The sequence below is a fragment of the Nelumbo lutea genome, chromosome 5 (assembly GCF_056320005.1).
Source record: "Nelumbo lutea isolate HS-2025 chromosome 5, American lotus-T2T, whole genome shotgun sequence".
In the NCBI taxonomy this organism is placed as follows: domain Eukaryota; kingdom Viridiplantae; phylum Streptophyta; class Magnoliopsida; order Proteales; family Nelumbonaceae; genus Nelumbo; species Nelumbo lutea.
Window position 1 is genome coordinate 83,941,464 of NC_142688.1, and position 21,911 is coordinate 83,963,374.

Sequence of the window (21,911 nt, forward strand, 5' to 3'; positions counted from 1 at the left end):
GGTAGTTCTTGCTTTTTGACAAACTTAACCGTTGATTGTGAATGATTAATGATCATCTATAGCCTATCCCATATATCTCTCATCTCTATAGTGTAAGTGGACACCAGTTGGCGAAGCGACTAGTGCAATGTTCTAGAGTCTAGAATCTGATGCTCAAATTTGGCTACTTACCAGTTACCCTCCACAAAATTCTGTGGAAATTGGAATTGAAACAAGGCACTACACTACACTACTCGTACAATGGATTTTGATTGAGTTCCATTGTACCGAGTTCATCAGTAGGTATGAAGCCCTTCACTACCGAGTTTTATATGGAGCCCTTCACTACCGAGTTCATCAGGAGATATGTTGTAAACATTAAAGATGACCCAAGACCCATCACTCCATCAGGAGGTATGCTTTTAACTTTATAGGGTTGTGATGCTTCCGTGCTACTAGAAGGATGTCAGACAAAAAGGAGTGATCCAGCCAATGCATCGCTTGGAGGATTCTCAATAGTCGATTCTGCCAAAGACTTGCTTGAACTCTTCTCTCCCGGAACTGTTTCTTGTTCAGATATCCTTGCTTTAGCAGCTAGAGATGTTGTTGAATTTGAATAAAAAAAGAGTACATGAATAAATGTTTGCCTTAAATTTCAGTATTTCACCACTACTTATCTACGGTAGCAGAGAGCATCTTCTTAGCTTTTGTTGGATCCGGCCGGCTTTGACAGTTTGATCCATCCATTATATAGTTTCCTGCAGATTGAAATCTTACTCAAGCAAATAGTACTCTCAAACTCTGCTCCCTCCACAAAATCTGGATCCATGGATGGGCCACAAACATTAAGGAAATGCCGGTTTCCTTTGGGAATGTAGAGACAGAAATGAACAGCAACTGAGTCACCACTAAGTAGAGCCGAAACCGACCCAAACCGACTCAAACCGATCAGGTCGGTTTTGCTTAACACAGGGTCGGTTTTGGTTTCAATTTCAGGTAACCCGACCAGGTCGAGTCAGTTGGAAAAACATCAGTTAACTGACCCAACCCGACCCGTAAACAGCCCTAATCTTCCCCTTGCCTGCCTAACAAGCACACATTGTGAAAATCTAAATTGTATACCAAGAATTATATCCAGATAAACTGCCACACAAGGAATGTAACCTTAGACTGGAGTTATGCATTTGTGCATGTTTGGAGGTGTGCTCCGAATTAATCTGACAAAAGGGCCCTTATCCTCTCCAGTGGGGGATAGGGAAAGGATTTAACAGAAAACCACCACAGTGGTCAATGTTCAAAACCGTCCAGTCTTATCTAGATCCCTAAGGTTTGACATTACAAGCAAAGATCAAATTGAAGGGACTCAACCTCTTTCTGCAAGCATATTTATCAGTAAATGATTTTCAGTAAAGAAAAAAAAATGAAAAATATGAAGATAATCTTTTTAAATTCCATAAAGAAAAGAAAAAACCTTAAAAATAAAAAGATAATATTTTTTTCTAATTCAATATTTCCATCATTTTAAAGCATCCCCTAGGAATCTAATGATGGAAGAGAACTTCAAAATAGCAATTAGTTGCCTTACAAAAACCAAAAAAAAAAAAAGAAGACAGGTTCCTTGGCAACACCATGAGAAAGCTTAGAAGTACAACTATGGAAAGGGGGCAAAGTAATTAGTTAAAAGTGGATTTACAGATCAGTTATGAATTGGCTGATGCTTTGGCAAAACAGGGTGTGGATAGAAAGGATCTATTCTGATTTCTGAGCCCATCTGGGAAAAAGCAATGTAATTGATAATATAAAGTGTTCAATACAGTTGATAGGAGGATGTGTGGCTTAGAATAGACATCCTAGGGTACGTTTGACATCTTTTTTTTAAGTAAAAAAGAAAATTTTATTGAAAAAAAAAAAGAAAAACTGATTACAAGCATCACAAAGGTGTTAAAATAACACCCAACCAAGCCACAAAAGACAACTAAAAATTGATTCTTTTTGACAACTATATAAAATTGTAAATACCTCTCATTCTTTTTAAGTGTAATAAATTTCTGATGTCAATAAATTAAAAAAAAAATAACTTCATGAAGCACATTTTAAAGCTTATTTGTGTGAAAGGCAGATTAAAAGGTTGAATTTTAGATTCCAAGCGTTGTTGATTCATATATTTTATATTGCTATAAAAAAGAATGCAAACAACAAAAGCCTGCCACCTAAATGTTAAATTTTACTAGATGACTAAAAGGAGGTGTAAGCCTGGTGGTGAGGCCTAAAGAAGTCCAACTCTAAAGATCCGGAGGAAGATGGCAGTGATTTACAAAGGTTGGTGGAAGAAAACGAGAGAGGAAGAGGGGAGGGGGAAGAGAGAGAGAGAGAGTCTAGGTCCTCTCCTCCATAATGGGATTTACGAATAGGTTATTAATGGGTCCCCATATGGGTATGGGACCCTATTTATACCTATTTATAGTGATTTGAAGCTCCATTTTACAGAATCTTCCTATTCACATTTGCCAATTTTACCCTTATGCCTAATTAATGACATGCCCTTATTCTAGAAAATTCTATTTAAACTAGCACAAATAGCTTTACTTGAGTGGGTAATTGACTTGAACCAGTCCAGTCTAGCTCAGGTCTATGCCGAGTCAGCTGGGCCCATGTACTTGTATAAAATCCGCTGTCTTACAGGGGGTGCTTTGAATTTTTTTGGCATTTTTTGCACTATTGCATCTTGCTTCAAAAAGGTGCATGCCTCACCTTGCACCTGAGGTGCAAATTGCCCCTTGCACTTTTTTTGTCTTGTGCTTTTAAAACACTGGGGGTTGGAAGAACTAGGGGCAGACCAAGAAGGACTTGGGTGGAAGTAGTAAGAAATGATTTAAGTGCCCATAATTTGACAAGGAATATGGCACTGAACAGAACAGAATGGCAAAACAGGATTGATGTAGCAAACACCATATAGTTGGGACAAGCCTATGATGGGGTAAAGGGTTGAATGATTTGTTTATTCCAATTGTACATGCCCTTGGTGTACAAGTATGCTGATGTATCTATTTCCTTTTGCTTGAGTACAATAATTTACTTTTTTCAGAAAAAAAAAAATACACATGATCTTTTTGTGCATGTTTTGCATAGAAACAAATTAACAATAAGTCACTGAATTCTATCTCTAATTTCAATTAGAAAACCGCAACGAATACAAAATCTGCAGGTTCAGTAATATTTAAGAACATAAATATTTATAACATAGAATTATCACAAATTCACAATCAGATGCGAGTTCTTACAAGTTTACAATCATTATTCAGAAAGCTAACAGCTTTAGCTATCTGGTGCAATCCCCACGCATAATACTCGTCCCTGATATCATAAGGGAAAAAATGATAAACATGAGCCAAGAAAACCAAAGTTTTATTTCTTTGAAGAGGGAAAGAAAAAATTACTTTTTTGAGGAAGGCAAAAAAAGAGGTATCAACACAGCTTTTCAGGACATGAATTGGGAAGTTGTCTGGAACCATGTCAAGTGAGATTTAACATTGTTTTATAATCCATGTCAGGATCCAAGCAGAATCAAACACCAATAAGACAATGCCATTTTTTTTAATTTTTTTGATCAGCAACAAAAAGAAATTTTGTATACTGAAATTGAGCACAAACATTAGAATATTAGATAGATGGATAACCTCGGCTAGCCACTTCAAGCTTTAAAGATACAAGAAACTCTCAATTAACTAAACCGCAGAACAGATTTTCGCTTGTTGCCCCTTGTTTTGTCAGTCCATCAGCATACAATTTGCAGCCCAGGGTACCCAATTGATGCTAGCAATCATCTGCCTCAATATGCTTCTTATCTCCCTGACAATATGCCTATAAAACTAAGTCCCCTCCTGATTATTCTTCAGCCAGTTTGTGACTACCGTGAAATCCCCTCTAATGATAACATTTGTGCAGTTCAATGATTTTGTCTTTCTCAAGCCAAATTAGGACTGCCATGAGTTCTGCTCTTGTGGAGCTTCCCGCAACTTGGGAATTGATTTTTGCATTAAGATCCCCTCAAAGGTTTCAAATCTTTTGGAAAAATTAATAAGGAACTTTCTCTGGGAGCCTGGAGAGGAGAAGAGAGATCATAGGGTGAGTTGGGAGGTGGTCTCTAGGTGTAAAAACTAGGAGGTCTTGGGATTGGTAATTTCAAGAAAAGGAACATGGCTCTACTGAGGAAGTGGTTGTGGAGGTTCTCTTTGGAAAGGGATAAATTGTGGACCAAGGTTGTGGCTAGCATTCATGAGCTGGAAGACAATGGTTGGGATCCTGGAATCTTGGCAAGGGCTTCAGCTGCTTCTCCTTGGAAATCCATCCACAATCTGCTTTCAGTTTTCTCCCCTTGGATCAGGTATGGTCTAAACTCTGGTAACCGAATAAAGTTCTAGGAACAACTTTGGGTCGGGGATTCTCCTCTGAAAGACCAGTTTCCTTCCTTGTATGCTCTTTCAGACTTGAAAAATGAACCAATTTCTTCTTTCTTGGTCCCTTCAGCCTCCACTTCGGCTTTGGTTGGAACCTTGGCTTGCGTAGGGCAATTAGGGATACAAACTTGGATAGCTTGGTAGCTCTGTTAGCCTCCCTTGAGGTCTTCCTAAACCCTGTTAAGGAAGACACCAGATTTTGGACCCTTTCTAGTTCTGGTACCTTTTCTTGTGCTTCTTTCTTTGAAACCTTAACTCAGCCTCCTACCCCCCTGAGGTTGTCCTTTCCAGTTAAGGAAATTTGGAGCAGACCTATTCCTCCTCGAGTGGGTTTTTTTGTTGGGAAGTTTTCCTGGAAAGAATCAACATTTTAGACTCACTTCAAAGAAAGAGACCCAACTATTGTCTACTTCCTAATAGATGTGCTCTTTGTAAAGCTAATGGGGAATCTGGCTACCACCTCATGGTCTCTTGTAAGGTTGCTAAAACTGTTTGGGAGTGGGTTTTCTCCTGTTTTGGGTGTTCTTGGTATCCTCCGGAGACTGTCCATGGTTTGTTTTCTCCTTCTTTTTTCAGTTGGCCTAAGAAGCGAGGGAAGACTATGTGAAGGTGTATTAGGGCAGCGGTATGCTGGTCTTTGTGGGAAGAAAGAAACTCACGCATTTTTTCTGACAAGGAAAAAACTTTGGAAGATTTGTTAGATCGAATCCTTTTAAGAGTTGTCCACTGGCTAAAATCTTTGGAGTTGTTTTCAGATTGTCCTATGGATGACTTGCTAAGAAACTGGAAAGAGATTGCTTCCACTGCTAGATGCAAGAGGACTCTTTGTCCGTTCTGGTCCCCTCCCCCCTCGGGCTTTATAAAGCTGAATTTTGATGGCAGCAGTGTAAGGAATCCAAGGCCCTCTGGGATTGAAGGAGTCTTCAGGAATGAGGAAGGGATTGTTACTGCTTTATTCTCTGGCCCTATTGGAGAAGGTGACTCTCTTAGGGCTGAGATCCTTGCAGCGTTTGAAGGAATTCGAATAGCAAATGAATTAAATATTAGCCACTTGATTCTGGAAGGTGATTCGAAGGTGGTGGTTAATTGGTTGAAGACAGAGGACAGTGGTTTGTGGAACTTTAACAATGAGAAAAAACAGTTCTTATGGCTGGGTAGGGACATTGAGATTCAGAACAGCTGGGTGAAGAGGAGTGCCAACTCATTAGCGGATGGGTTGGCCAAGCAAGGAGTGAATAGGGAGGCTGTTTTCTGGGCTAGTTTTTAATTTTTCTTTGCATTCCCTGTGTTTTCTGTTTTTGCGGAGCTAAGTTATTTTATCTCCCTTTGTATTCTTTTCCCTCTCTTCTCTTAGTTTAATGAAGTTGTTGTTATTGATAAAAAATAAATAAAAATCCAAGCATGACAAAAAATGAGATTTTGAGAGTCAATATATACATCCTATCCATGTAGCTTATAGTTGGGAAGCAACTAGAACTTGGAGATGGGATGCATATATTTTTGTTTCAATGATCATAATGTACATCATCTTACACTTTCTTAGTACATTTTTTTGTGCTTATCAATTAAAAAAAAAAAGAAGATTTTTGCCTTCTCAATCAAAATTGGAGCAAGGAATGGAAAAACAGGATTCATGTAGCTGGCTCCATATAGTTGAGACAAGGATTACATGATGAAGATGGTGATAAATCAAAAATGGAGCAAATTTATAAATTGAGTTGAACCTTGGGTTACATCCATTCTATTCCATGCCATAAACCTTTTGAGTGAAACTTTGCTTTTGGCTATTACTTATTTTGACAATTCTTGAGACTTCCCAAATTAGTTGAATAAGCCAAAAATAACCTCCTGATCATCTGGATTTCAGCACTTTGCCCCTTATTCTGTTAATGAGGTTAATGGTGAAGGTAAAATTACTGAATTGTCCATTCAATATTTGATTGGATGAGCACAAAAGCTATCCATATGGAAAAATAGATATGCTAAAACACAGAATCTCTTTTGAACCGGGCTACTGTGCTTTCAAGCCCTTGCCAAAGAAGAAACAGGGCTCAACATTCTGAAGATGAACTCGGTTGAGAGAAAGATGAGAGAAATATGGGAGGAAAGAGCTTCTGTGGTTTGGACTATATGGGAGGAAAGAAACCAAAGACTCTTCTCTGAAAAAAGTAAATCAAAGGAGGAAGTCATTGAAACCATAAAAATCAGAACTGCACATTGGGTGATGACCATGGAACTATTCAAAAACTTCTCCACGAATGAGATTCTAAGAAGCTGGACTGAAGTAGGACAGACAGATGTACCCAAAGAAGTTGTGAGAGCAGAGTGGAAGCCACCTGCACTGAACAAACTAAAACTAAACTTTGATGGGAATCCCTTTGGCAACCCGGGAAGGGCAGGTATAGGGGGTGTTATTAGAAATCATCTAAGTGAAGTTGTAGCACTCTTCTCAGGACAAATAGGTATTGGTGACTCAATACAGGCTGAATCTTTGGCTCTACTTCAAGGTTTAAAGATGGCTGAGCAGATTGGTACAACACATTTAGAAATAGGAGACTCACTGCTGGTCATTTCTTGGGCTAAAAACATTACATCTGCACCTTGGAAGCTCAAATTTATATACAGAGAAATTGACATAATTACAAGGAGGTTCAACACTCAGTTTGGTTGGGTCAAAGGACTGCAAATGGGTTGGCGGACACCCTAGCAAAACAGGGGGCAATTAGATCTGCCTTGTACTGGGCAGAACTGTAAATGCTTTGTAGTGTTTGCAGATTGGGTTAATGCTTTCTGCAACCTATAACTATTGTATTTCAATATTTCTCTGTTATTGATAGAATCGTTTTGCTGATAAAAAATAAAATAAAGATGAGAGAAATATGTGAGAGATAGGATTTTAGGAAAAAACAAAATTAAGAGAGTAAAATAGTCTTATAAAATAACACAAGTATTTAGAGGTTTTAGAAATGTTTAACATGCACATGACAGTCATATGGGGATCTTCATGAATTTAATTGATGGAATACCCACCCTCTAAGTACAGGGTGGCCTGGTGGGTGTCTTTAATTTACCCTTAGTTCTTTTGTTTTAGTCCCATCTGTCCCTCCCCAGACCTCACATTGGCAAGGGCCTCATATTTTTTTTCTTTTGACAATTGAAGAGGAATTTTATTAAGAAAATATGAGAACCGTTACAAGCATCCCACTGAGAGGCACGAGGTGTGTCCTCCCTTAAAGAGTGAAAATCACATAGCACCATAGATCAAGATTACAAGGTATCCCAGTACAAATGTTCCCTCAAAACCCCTTGTTTAGCAAGATAATCTGCCATAGCATTTGCATACCTGCCAACCCACTGTATGCTAACACTCATGTTTCTTAATAACCAGGTGGCCTTCTTTGATATGTTCTTGTAGCACCAAATGACTGAGCTTGGATCTGCTAAACAACCTACAATAATCTCAAAGTCTCCTTCAATTTGAAGGTTCTCAACACCAAGTTGATTAGCAATCTGAATACCTTGTAAAGCTGCCAACAATTCACCCTACTTGAGTCTCCTATTCCCACTAGGCCCGAGTACAAGGCTAGATATTACTGTCCTTATCTCTCAAAACCCCTCCTATACCTGAGGAACCAGGACTGCCTTGATTGCTTCCATCAAAATTCAATTTTACACAACCTTCCGGCAGCGGAGGCCATATTATAGAAATCCTTTCCTTCTTGAGAGAGCTATTAGCCACCTCTGGCCAGTTCATTCTAAAGTCATCAAAGGAGAACAAATGGAGAAATTCTGAAGTTCTCAATCAATGAATTGCCCTTGTTAAGATACACTCTTTGATATCCGGGAGACTTTGTTCCTTTTCTTGAAAAATTCTTGCATTTCTTGCCTCCCAAATTGTCCAAAGTGCAGCTACTCTGATACATTTCCACATAATACTCCCTCTTTTTTTTGGGCCATACAAAGACCAACGGGTCGAAAAGTAGACTTACATCAGTGGGCAAATTCCACCTGCAACCAAATAAGGCAAAAATCCAATCCCAAATAGCAACACCAAAGGAGCAAGAAACTAGTAAGTGGAAGCAGTCCTCACCATTTGCTTTGCAAAGAATACACCAGCTAGGGGGCAAGCACATAAAAGGCTTATTTTCTTGTAGGCAGTCTAGAGTATTAATTTTCCCATAAAACACTTCCCAACAAAACAAGATAATTTTGGGGGGAACAGGATTAGCCCAAAGCAATTTTACGGGAAAAACCGACCAAGGGAAGGAAGAACAAAGAACAAAGGGCTTTCAAAAAGGAGGCACAAGAAAAAGTGTCTTTTGGGTGGGGGGGACCAAATCCTCTTGTCTGATTGTAAAGGATCCAAACAAACATTATCAATAATCAAAAGAAGTTGAGAAACATCACAAGTTCATCATCACTCAAGCCCTAATGGAAGCCAAAATCCCAATTTAAAGGCAAAGGCAAAAAGGGGGAGGGAAGGAAATTAGAGACAGCCTTATTCTTAAACAAGGAAATAGAGTAGAGAGAAGGGAAAAGGTCTTTTAAGGATCTGGTTAGGAATTTTGAAAGGGTGTCAAATCTGAGTGTCAACTTTGGGAACAGTTGTGTAGTTGGGGTTAACTTGGAGGAGAGTCAGATGGAGGCTATAGCAAGAAGCTTAGGGTGTTCTATCTCGTCCTGGCCTATGACCTACTTGGGGCTTCCATTTGGGGCAAACCCTAAGGAAAGTAGCTTTTGGTGTCCAGTGGTGGAGAAGTTTCAAAAGAAGTTGACTTCTTGGAGGAAAAACTATATTTCTTTGGAGGGAAGAATCATGTTGATAAGAGCCACATTAGCTATCCTACCAACTTATTTCCTATCTGTGTTTAGGAAACCACCTAGGGAAGCTAAGAAGCTAGACAAGGTGATGAGAGATTTCCTCTGGGAGCCGGGAGAAAGTAATAAGTATCACTTGATAAAATGGGAGGTGGTATGCCAGAATAAAGAGGAGGGAGTTGGGGTTAGGGAATTTTATTAAAAAAAAAATAAAGCACCACTGGGGAAGTGGCTGTGGAGGTGGCCAGTGGAGAGAGAGGCTCTGGCATGAGGTGGTGGGTAGTATTCATGGTCGCTCATATAATGGGTGGGATGCTAGAGTATCACAGTGGGCAACTTTGTCAACACCTTAGAAAAGCTATTCATGGCATCATTCCTCAGTTTCTCAGTTTTGTCAGGTATGATGTTTGTAATGGTAACTCTATCCTTTTTTGGGAGGATACTTGGGTTGGAGAGGCTCCATTGAAGGACCTCTTCCCTTCTTTGTTCTCTATTTCAAGGTACAAAAAGGAGTTTGTGTCAAAGTTTTTCTCCTTTACGAATAATCCATTAACACCAAATTGGGATTCTGGGTTTCATAGAGGTCTAAGGGAAGAGGAAATTGTGTCCCTAACAAATCTGCTAAGCCTACTTGATACAGTGTGTTTGGACCCTTCTGAACCCGATAAACGAATCTGGACACCCAAGCCAAATGGATCATTCTCTTGCGCTTCTTTCTTTAAATCCATTACTCAATCTAACCCCATTCAGCCTTTCTCTTTTAAGAAAATCTGGTGTAGGCTTGTTCCCCCTAAGGTTATGGCTTTTTGCTGGGAAGTGCATTATGGGAAAATAAACACCTTAGAGATTCTACAAAAGAGAAGACCTTATCTTTATCTCTCACCTTCTTGGTGTATCCTTTGCAAGTCACATGGTGAGGGCTGTAACCATCTACTAATTTCCTGTTCATTTACTACAGAGTTATGGGAGTGGCTCTTCTCATTGTTTGGGTGCAGGTTGGTTAGGCCAGCGGATGCAAGCTTGATCTTTATACTGTTTGCTTCCCTTGGCAGCACAGAAGAGGAAGAATTATGTGGAGGAGTGCAAGAGCAGCACTGATCTGGTCCGTGTGGGAAGAAAGGAATACCAGAACCTTCCAAGAGAAGTAGAGAAACTTAGAAGAGATGAAGACTGCATTCTAAATAAGGTGATCTTATGGTTAAAATCACTGGATCTATTCCATCAATTCTCATTTAATGATATTTGGAGGAATTGGCTAGCAGTGGCTAATTGTTCATCTAGAAAGACTAAAGTGAGTTTGACTTTGGAACCCCCTCCTGAAAGCTTTTTGAAGCTGAACTTCGATGGAAGTAGTCTTGGTAATCCAGGTCCGTCAGGGGTGGGAGGGGTACTGAGGAATGAGGCTGGGAATGTGGTTCTTATTTACTCGGGGCCCATAGGAGTTGGAAACTCTACTAAGGCGGAACTTGCAGTTGCTATCCAAGGAGTACAGATAACTGTGCAGATAGGTGTGGAACATCTGATAAGAGAAGGGGACTCCAAGGTGGTAGTGAGATGGCTACAAAACCCGGACTCTAGTGTGGTATTTTAAGAATGAAATTAAAAAATTGAACTGCCTGACAAGGAGCTTATATTGGGCTCAATTGTAGATTGAATATGCTTCCTGTTTTCTATTTTCTGTTTTCTGTTTTCTTTTTGACTTTCTTCCTGCTGTTAGGAGAGGACGCAGCTCGTGCCTCTCCGTGGGAAGCTTGTTATTGCATTAATTCTCTATTAATGAAACTTATCTCATTACTTATAAAAAAAAAAAAAATCCCACCCACACACCTTCCTGTTAGAGTCGGCTGTACAAGGGTAGTACAGTCCTTTTATGTTTAGTTATATATGTACTGCTCAGCTGATGTGGCTCTCACTTAAGTGAGGGCACGACGGTAATCCTTGTATATCTTAGAAGAGTATAAATAAAAGAAGGGCCGACTAGAGGTTTTCAGATTTTCTCACTAGTTCGGCTGTGACTTTTCTCCTTCTTTCTCTTCTCTTTCTCCTTCTCCTTCTCTCTCTCTTTTCCTTCTCTTTCTTCTGATCTGAACATATACGAACATATAATCTGAGTTTTATCATGGTATCAGAGCCACGATAATCAGTTCAGATCAGTTGTCTCCTTTTCTCTCTGTTCTGCGCATTCCTCTCTAGGGTTTTGCAGAATTCTCATTGATATTTAGAGAGTTTTCCATAAAGGAAGAAAAGGGCTGGTCGTTTTCTACTTTTGGGGGTTTCCATGCCTCCAATGAGTGCAATCGCTGTGGTTTTGTGTGGTTGGTAGAAAACCCTCTACTCGCAATTCAAAGAGAGCTGGTTTTGTGATGGTGGCACTGCAGACTTGGTACCCTCTACTCGACAGGTACGTAAACTAAGTTGTGGTATGTAGCAAGTTTCTTTTATATGTTGCAGAACTGAAAATATTAGTTGTGAGGTGTGTTGTGAGGGTTTCTAGTGCTGACAGTAAACGGAAACAGTAGTGCTGTTGCTAAAAGTGATGAACAGTTGTGAATATTATTGCTGAAACAGTGGTGAATGGTTGTGAGTGTTGCTGCTGAAACCTGGTACTAGGAACCCTAGTGGTGTTCAGTCATTCGTGTGGAGTGTGGTGATTTATTAGGGCAGTAGAGTAACAGTTTAGTGGTACAACCTCCCACTGTTTTTTTGTGCAGTCATAGGAGACAGCAGTGAATACAAATCAAGTGCGATGGTGCCTTCTGATTATCTAAATGTGCAGATGACCTCTATATAACTGAATGGTGAGAATTATGCCCTTTGGGCTAAGTCTGTTGAAGTTTTCCTGAAAGCCAAAAAGAAAGTGAAACATGTGAGGGAAGATAAACCCTCAATTGATTCTCCGGGATAATGATGAATGGGAGCAGGAGGATGCTCAAATTATGACTTGGCTATGGAATACACAGAGACTTCCACTATGTCAGATAGGTCTGCATTTGCAATTACGAGAGGGGGAGGTCGTGGTGGTAGAGGAGGTCAGCATGGTCGTGGTAGTGGTGGTGGACCCATGTATGATCGTGGTGGTGGTCGTGTTGGAGGACGAGACTCAGGAGGAGCCCGTGGTAGGGGATGTGGTAATACTCAGAGAAGGTGTACTCATTGTGGTATGGAGGGACATACTATCAACTTTTTGTTAGACAGTTTTGTATGCCCTTAGCTTCAATCTGATTTGATGTACTTTTGTTATTTAGTGGAAATAAATAAAGTGCATGTTTGATTCATGTTGTTTGGTTTAATTCTGTGTAAAACCCTAAAACTGGACATTTATAGAGACTCGTGTTAGTTTTAAATGTTCACAGCCGTTGGATAAGTCTGGGGAGATTTATCCTGCCAAGGCTGATACTGGTGTGCCACCAAGTGTTGGGATGGCCTGTCTCAGCCATCAGGGTAAGACCCGAGGCACATGCAGTATGGGATTACTTGAATCCTTGAACCGGACCAGATTTCCAGTATTGCCCTGGACCTTGGAGATAGATGGGCAAAACTGGAAAGTTACACCTGACCCCTAGACTCGATTATGACATTTCACTAGGTGTTGGATCAGGCTGCCTTTGATATGCCATTCAGTGAGATCCTTAGCGGGGATCAAAACCTGGGTATGTTGGGGCAGTTTGAGAATTCATCTGAGTGGGTGATCATAGTGACAGAATCAGCCACTTTGTCGGACAAAGGGTAATGATCGGGAATGCACTCTCTCTGATGGAAACCAAACTACCGGCAGTTGATTTCAATCGTTGGAATTTTGTTTTGCAAAATTAATATATTTATATATATATGTACGGTTTCGAATTGTTTGCAAATGGTTTTAATTCCCGGGATCCATGTGAGAGGAGAGTGCGGCACTGTACCTTGCAGCCGAGGGAGAGGTCCTCTCTTGTCGGGCAGTGCTTGATCATTAAGGGCTGAGAGGTTAAGTGTAAGACCATTGAGGATAATACCTGATGGGCTAATCTTGCACCTGCCCACAGTCCCTGGGTTTTTATAAGATGGCTTGGCCCAGGGACCACTTAATGTAAGTGTTGGGCCCATAGGGTCCATATGATGGACTCAAGGGGTTCATTGAGTTTTTCAGTGAATTCGGCTGGGCCTTGTATTAAAGGCTGGGCCGAACCCATGTGGCTGGTGTGTAGATCAATGCTTGGGTCCCACGCCATAACAAAGAAGCCCAACTGGGCAGCAGATTGGAAAGTAATTAGACACTGAACACTTAATGGGCCAAAAGCCCATTTCGAGGTGGGCTGATATGATCACCCATCCATGGGGCGAATTTGAGATTAAAGTTAGTAAAAGGATTGGGCCTTTTAGCCTTATCCACTCTTAGAGACCAAATTCAAATTAGATTTGAATCTGGTAACCTCCTGATAAGATCAGGAGTAAGCTAACTCTATCTGCAGAAAAGGATTAAGATTATCCCCTATCCAAATACTGATTTGGATTGGGATAACTCCTAAAAAGGAGGTTTCTTAATCAAGAAGAAAGGAGGAGATTTCGAACCACCTTGAAGAGGTATAGGATCTCTCCTGCGAATTCAGATCTGATCTGATTCATACTCTCCAGAAAAACAGAAAAAGCAGTTCAACCTTTTTCGATTTGGAGATCTCCTCCTGCCGCCACCATCTGCCATTGCAAGATTAGATCTTTGCAGAGAAGAAAGTCAAGAAATCTGTTCTTGACATCAGTCTTGCAAGAAAGACTGAAAAGGATTCAGTGTTTAGTACTTCCAGAGGATTCTTGTGAAGGATCCAGTGTGTAGGACGCACCCTGCTGGTTCTGTTCCATTCACAGCTGTGTCATCTTCAGCAGGAACGGATCTTGGAGCATTCTTTGGGCGTGAACACCAACTTTGGGAGATACTGCTTCTCAGGATCAGGTATATTCCTCCCATTTATCTTTTGGTACAGATCTGGTTTGATTATGGTTCAAGTAGGATCCTCGAATATTGTATTCTAAATTTAGGGAATATGATTCCCAGTTGAGAGAATGTAGGAAATTTTTGAAATTCGCCCACCCATTCCGCAACCTTTATGGCGTCCATTAGATGGATCCTACCATTCTTTCACTTTTGCTACGATCTCCATGGCCCACCTTCAACCTGGGCGAATCATGCAGCTGTAAATGGTGGTAGCTCAAAACAAGAATCTCAAGTCACTAATCAGATCCCCACTACATCTACAGATACTTCCAGAAAGGAGATGATGAGTGTTTCACGGGATGAGTATGAGCGGTTCATTCAAGGTACATCTCAACAGAACACAGCTACCCTTGCACACACAGGTACGGCTTGTTTGGCATCCACATCTTCCCATTGGATTATAGATTATGGAGCTTCCGATCATATGACTGGAACTCCATGTGTATTTTCATCCATTTCTCCGTCCTCCACTTCCCAATCTGTTACTCTTGCCAATGGCTCTACATCAGCCATATGTGGTGTTGGTAATATTGACACTGACTCATTATCCCTCTCCTTAGTTTTATATGTTCCCAAGTTTCCCTTTAACCTGATGTCTGTTGGTGGAGGGCATGAAACTGGAGGACTGTATTATCTTGATGGAGGTGGTTCGGCAACAGCTCTTCAGTCATCTCTCTCCCCTCATCAATGGCACTGCAGACTTGGTCATCCGTCTCTTAGAGCTCTTCAGTTACTTGTTCTGTCATTGTGTCGTCTTTCTAATTTAAACAGTGAGTCGTATCAGTTTGGGAAACATCATCGTATCTCCTTTAGTCCTAGAGTTGATAGTCGTACATCGAGTCCTTTTTCTTTAGTCCATTCGGACATTTGGGGTCCAAACAGAGTAGTGTCTTATAATGGTTACAAGTACTTTGTAATTTTTGTTGATGATTATTCAAGGATGACATGGCTTTACCTTATGAAAGAAAAGAGTGAATTGTTTTCTATCTTCCAGAAATTTTATGCTGAAATCCGCAATCAATTTGGTGTACATATTAAAATTCTTCGTTTTGATAATGGCCGCGAGTATTTTTCCACACACTTTCAAGAATATTTGGAACAACATGGCATTATCCATCAAACCTCATATACCTACACCCCTTAACAAAATGGGGTGGCTAAAAGAAAAAACCGTCACCTTTTGGAAACTACTCAGTCCCTCTTACATCAGATGAATGTCCCCAAACCCTTTTGGAGTGATGTTGTACTCGCATCTTGCCTTCTTATTAACCGCATGCCTATGTCTATCCTTGAAGTTCAATCCCCTTTCTCTGTTCTGTTTCCCACGTTGTCTCCTTTTCCCCTTACTCCAAGAGTTTTTGGATGTGTGTGTTTCGTTCATAATCTTGGGCCTGGAATGGACAAGTTAGTCGCTAAATCCACTAAGTGTGTCTTTCTTGGCTATTCCAAGAATCAAAAAGGGTATAAGTGTTATAACCCTCATTCTCAGTGTTCTTTTGCGTGTTCTGATGTTACATTTTTTGAGTTTGTTCCTTTCTTCTCAAGGTCGGATACTTCTTCTCCTCTGTTGCCATCACCCCCTCTTCCAGTTCCTATTGAGGATCCCGTTCCTCTTGTTCCGGTCGTGACCCAGTCTTCGCCTCCGGTGCAGCTACCTGAGAGAGGACCACCTATCCGGCAAGTGTATACACATCGTCAGGCATCGGCTCCTCCCCTAGCTTCGTCATCGTCGACAAATCCGGCAGTTGATCCCACCCCAGCCCCAACTCAAAGTTCTGACCTTGATCTTCCTATTGCTTTGCGGAAAGGTAAACGCAATTGCACTCTCCATCTCATTTCCAATTATGTTTCTATATCTCACCTTTCGGCTTCCCGTCTACAATTTGTTTCTATGTTATCCTCTATCTCTATTCCCAATGATGTCCAAGAAGCCCTCAATTCTCCAGGGTGGCGCCAAGCAATGGAAGAAGAACTCTCAGCCCTAACTCGTACTCATACGTGGGACCTCACTACTCTTCCTCCCGGTAAGCATGTGGTCGGTTGTAAGTGGGTGTACACGGTTAAATACTTACCTGATGGATGTGTTGAACGGTTGAAACTCGGCTAATTGCCAAAGGTTATTCACAGTAGTATGGTATTGATTACACAGACACCTCTCCGGTTGCCAAAATTGGGTCATTTCGTGTTCTGATTTCTCTTGCTGCTATGTTTGATTGGCCCTTGTTTCAGCTTGACATCAAAAATGCCTTTTTACATGGTGTTCTTCTTGAAGAGGTGTACATGGAGCAACCACCAGGGTTTATTGCTTAGGGGGAGGGTGAGAAGGTCTATAGACTTAAGAAGGCTATTTATGGACTTAAACAATCTCCCCGTACATGGTTGGAAGATTTAGTGAAGTGGTGAAGAAGTTTGGAATGAAACAGTGTTAGGTTGACCATTCCGTATTCAGCTACGAATCAAATGTTGGGAAGATTCTCTTGGTGGTATATGTAGATGACATTGTTATCACAAGCTGTGACAGACCAAGAATTGACATGTTGAAGACTTACTTGCATGATCACTTCCAAACAAAGGATCTTGGCAAATTAAGATACTTCCTAGGGATAGAGGTTGCAAGTCCAAGAATGGTATTAATCTGTGCCAGAGGAAATATGTTCCTGATTTGCTAGAGGAAACAGGGTTGTTGGGTGCCAGACCAGCTGAAACACCTATGGAACTGAATGCTAGATTGGGTAGTGATACAGGTGAGGAGTTTGAGGATCCGAGAAGGTACAGAAGGCTGGTGGGTAAGCTTAATTACCTAACCATCACTCGACCCGATATCTCATTTGCAGTCGGTGTAGTGAGTCAATTTATGCAGAATCCGAGAATCCCACACTGGGAGGCAGTACTAAGGATTGTGAGGTATTTGAAGGGTGCTCCAGGTCGTGGTTTGTTGTATAAGAGTGGAGGAAGTCTTAAGAGTGCAAGAAGCAGTGCAGAGGCTGAATATAGGGCTATGGCTCACACAACATGCAAACTAGTGTGGTTGAAGCATCTACTAGAGGAGATGGGATACTCGATTGACACTCCTATGAAGCTATAATGTGATAACCAAGTTGCAGTTCATATCTCCTCTAATCCAGTGTTTCACGAAAGGACGAAACACATAGAAGTGGATTGCCACTTTGTACGTGAGAAGGTGCTTAATGGAGTGATAAGTACAGCATATGTGAATACAGGAAATCAATGGGCAGATCTGTTTACCAAAGGGTTGAATCGGGGAAGAGTGGACTACATATGTAACAAGCTGGGACTATATGACATATACTACCAGCTTGAGGGGGAGTGTTAGAGTCAGTTGTACAAGGGTAGTACAGCCCTTTTATGTTTGGTTATATACGTACTGCTCAACTGATGTGGCTCTCACTTAAGTGAGGGCACAATGGTAATCCTTGTATATCTTAGAAGAGTATAAAAAAAAGAAGGGCCAACTAGAGGTTTTCAGATTTTCTCTCTAGCTCGGCTATGACTTTTCTCCTTCTTTTTCTTCTCTTTCTCCTTCTCCTTCTCTCTCTCTATTCCTTCTCTTTCTTCTAATCTGAACATATACGAACATATAATCTAAGTTTTATCACTTCCCAAAAGAGAACAAAAATCCCTAAACAAACACCACCCCTGACAAAATTATGAAATTGGGGAAGGATGCTATGAATCACTTTTCAAGGAGTTGTCAAAGTAGTCTGTCGAGAAACACTAGCATCCCAGCTATTATTTGAGGAACCTTGAAACACTTACCTAACAAAGTTGTATTCTTCATGACCAAATTTCCTATCCCCAATCCACCTTCTTCCTCATTAGCTTCTCCAATTTCTTTGCCTCCCTAAAGGGGATTCTAAACATAGAGAGATAATAAACCAACAAGTTACCTAGAGTGGCTCTTAAGAACGTTATTCTACCTCCTAGAGAGATATAGTTCTTTTTCCAAGTAGCTAATCTTTTTTCAAACCTCTCTAGGATTGGAGTCCAAAAACTGCTTTCCTTCAGGTTAGCACCTAAAGGGAGCCCAAGATAAGACAAAGGCCAAGAAGCCACTTGACAATTTAAGCACTCAGCAACGGACTCAATGACCCCCTCATCCAAATTTATTCCCACTACACAGCTCTTATCCAGGTCTATTTTTAGGTTAGAGACACTTTCGAAGTAACTTATCAAGCTCTTTAGATTCCTCACTCTCCGTAGGTCATCCCCTTCATTGAAAATGATGATGTCATCCGCATTGGCATGGGCCTCGTATTGGAGCATTGGTTATTGAGGGATAGAAACAAGGAAGCAATTCCAGCATGGTCAAGTTCAATTGGCACATATGTTCTCTAATTATTAGACTATTAGTTTCTATGAACTACCAAAGGATACATATCAAGGATGATATGATGGATGGTGGATAGAACAAGGGTTTCTTGGATAATGGAAACTACATTACAATATTAGAGAAGGTAAAAACATGTTGTTCTTAGTGAGTCCCTTGGTCCATTTTGTTCCTAGATATGGCTAATCACTGAACCAGGCTGGGTACTCTGCTTAGCATATGCTTAAGTAAAACCCAAGTTCAGCCAAAGGGTGACAAGCCCAAACCGAGGTCAACAAAGTACAATGAGCCTCAGGCTGGACTCAAGCTGAGGCCTACCCAAACATCAAAAAATTATGCATATATACATATGTACATAGATTATGATGTATGAATTGTCATCATCATCATTATCTAAGCCTAATTCCAACTATATGGAGTCGGCAACATGAATCCTGTTTACATATATTATGAATATTACATGCATGATTAACATATAATATAGGCATAATATATATAGGTAATGATATTTAAATCCTATGTATAAGTATATTTATGCATATAACATAAGAGAGGAGCCAATTGATGTCTACAATGATTGTCTCAAATATATAATAGTGGTATGTGTTGTTAGAAGTGTAGGTGAAGGGTGGGTTTTAGTTTTGGATTGGAGGAACATTTAGGGTGTTATAGGTCTTTAAAGGGTAATTTGTGCTTCATGTCTGAGAACCAATATTTTATTTTGGTAAAATTTCAGTGGAGGTAGGGGAAGAGGAGATAGGAGTTCTGCCTAGTACTTTGTATAGTTTTTTCGGATCTTGTTGAGTGGAGGTGTATTGATAGGTTTGTGAGGTGGAGTGCTGTTAAATTGCTTTTGTCTTGGTGATGCCTTATCACCTGAGGTTTTATCTTGCGTCTATTTTTTTTCTTTTCTGAAGGTTTTATTTACTATAAAAGAAGGCTGTATATAGGCAGAACTGGGCCATCAGGCTGGGCAAAAGTCAGCTAGATTCAACCTAAACTCAACTTTGGTGCCAAATTTAGGCCAAGACCCATCTCTAGTTTCTATTGAGTTGGCCAGTTAGGTTCAATTTCAAAAACTAAGGTCAACAACGTATCAAGAATGAATTCAACAGTTTACTTGAGAAAAATGCTATCAAGCTTCTTAAATTATAACAATACAACAAAAAAGATCAATCCAGCAAAGAAGATGTACCTTTGTGTACCTTCTAAACCCAATTCTTTTATCTTCTCAGCAAGTGGCATGACAGGCTCAGTTACAATGTAGATAGTAACCTTTGTAATAGAACCATCAAAAGTCTCGGTCTCAGTGCTATGAAGAAATGATAAGATGTTTGGATGCCTAACCTGTGACATATCACAAAGAGCTTCTTAAGTAGAATAAGACAGAAGAAGACCAATTTAAGAAAACAATAAACATGTAGAGGTTATTGTAAAGCATACATTGAGAGAATCTGCTAAAAATTTCTACTACTAAAGACGATGTAAAGTCTAGGAAGTACCATCGCCTAGGTAACCAAACTAGGAACCAGCATGCTGGTTTAGCATTCACATGGAGCTGATTTTTGTAGATGCAACAATTCTGTAGAAGGTGCATAGGCTCATATTGATCATCTTGCAAAGAACATAAGGAAATTTTTCTTTCCATTTTTTTTTCTTTTCTTATTGGGAGGGTTCAAATGTATCATGCATGCTACAGAGCTTAAAACATCTGCTATTGAAATAAGAGAGTGATTACAAGGCAATGTTTATTCAACAGTGGACAGGCCATTCACTCATGAATATCATGATTCCTTTGTATACTAAATAAAATTTGTATTAAAAATGCAAAAAAAAAAATGCTGCCCTTTTGTTTTTAATGAATTACTTTGCCTTACAATTTTCAAAAATATGCAAAAAAAAATCAGTATAGGACACATTGGGGTGATCATTTCAGCCTGTCCCGGCCTGGCCCAGCCCGCACAAGCCCGGCCCGGAAATTCCGGGCTTAGGCCTGGGTTTTGTGTTCAGGCCTGCAAATTTTAGGGCCGGGCTTGGGCTTAATACTTCAAGCCCGGCCCAGCCCGCATGTATTTAAGCTTACACATTTTGTATATAATGTATACACATGTATACATGTTATTTTACATTATATTATATATTTTATATATAAATATTATAACATGACATGTATAATTTATATTATATGTAATATTTTATATTATATAGCATATAAAATAAAATTTTATATGCATGTTATGTCATTTAATATAAAATATTATAGATATATAATGTTTTATATATGAAAGACATTGGCCTGGAATCAGGCCCGGAACCCCGGGCCAGGCCGAGCCCGGGCCTAAGCTTTAGCCCTTATCATAAGTGCAAAGCCCGGCCTGGCCCATGATCACCCCTGTGGCAACACAAGCACAAAAGAACCCAGCAGGGAGACAACAAAAAATAAGCAATTCAATATCAGTCCACCTGCTTTTGACATACAGTAAGCATATCTAAACCCCCAAGCAGCTAAGAATCCCCCTAAGAAAACCATCTAAGCTCCAAAATAACAATTGGGATAATATACTCCTCAAACTAACATGCAAAGTTCATCGTTCGAACTCAAACCACCTTCCCTCCCCTACCACTTATGCCCCTATCCCTACTACTCAAAGATCCCTTTACACCTCTACCAACCTTAGAATTAGACTTCAAGTTTCCTTCTCACTCTTTTTACACCGCATACCCATTATATCCCTGGGTTGTGCCAAGTCATAACTCACAACTATGAGTATCATACATATCCTCATTAATCTCATCCACCACTACTACTCTAACAAGCTGTCATCACTCATCAGTCAGAATGTTCTAGGATAAGGCCAAGCAATGGGCCTCTCTCCCTCTTTCTTCCAATAGTATAAAACTAGCCTCAAAAATTAGTCTCCTCCCAGATGCCCAATTTTTCCAACTTGGAATTCATGGTGAGCAATCACAACAATAGGGACAGAACCAATGTTGTAAGACTAGGATTGGACTAAAAACTAGAATGCTCACTGGTCACGGCATTCAACCCATGAAAACCATCATTTAACCAGGACCCAGAAAGATCACCAGGTCACCAGGCCAGCTGTTCAACCATCTATTGGTCCAAGCCTTACAACACTGGACAGAAGTCACAGAACAGTTCACTCAATGAACATCATCCATCAAAACTCCTGCCTCCCTCCTTCCCTATTCCCTGAGCTCTTCCAGCCTTTTACCTCCTACCACATCTTCCACCTCTAGCTATCTTCTTCGCCAAACTAGGAAAAGTCCAGTACTTACCACTCAATGCACCCAAAGCATCATCTCTAATCCCCACCTCCAG

General features: G+C 40.3%; 1 protein-coding gene across 2 annotated transcripts in view; it reads right to left on the bottom strand.

Moving 5' to 3' along the window:
* Positions 1–21,911, bottom strand: part of LOC148853183 (uncharacterized) — a 113,160-nt gene that overhangs the window by 84,222 nt on the left and 7,027 nt on the right. For both annotated transcript variants that reach the window (XM_088944731.1, XM_088944730.1), the window contains exons 3-4: positions 19,764–19,915; positions 3,261–3,333 (exon numbers count right to left, since the gene is read on the bottom strand). In XM_088944731.1, coding sequence (XP_088800857.1) covers positions 3,261–3,333; positions 19,764–19,915 — 225 coding nt within the window. The remainder of the gene's footprint in view (positions 1–3,260; positions 3,334–19,763; positions 19,916–21,911) is intronic.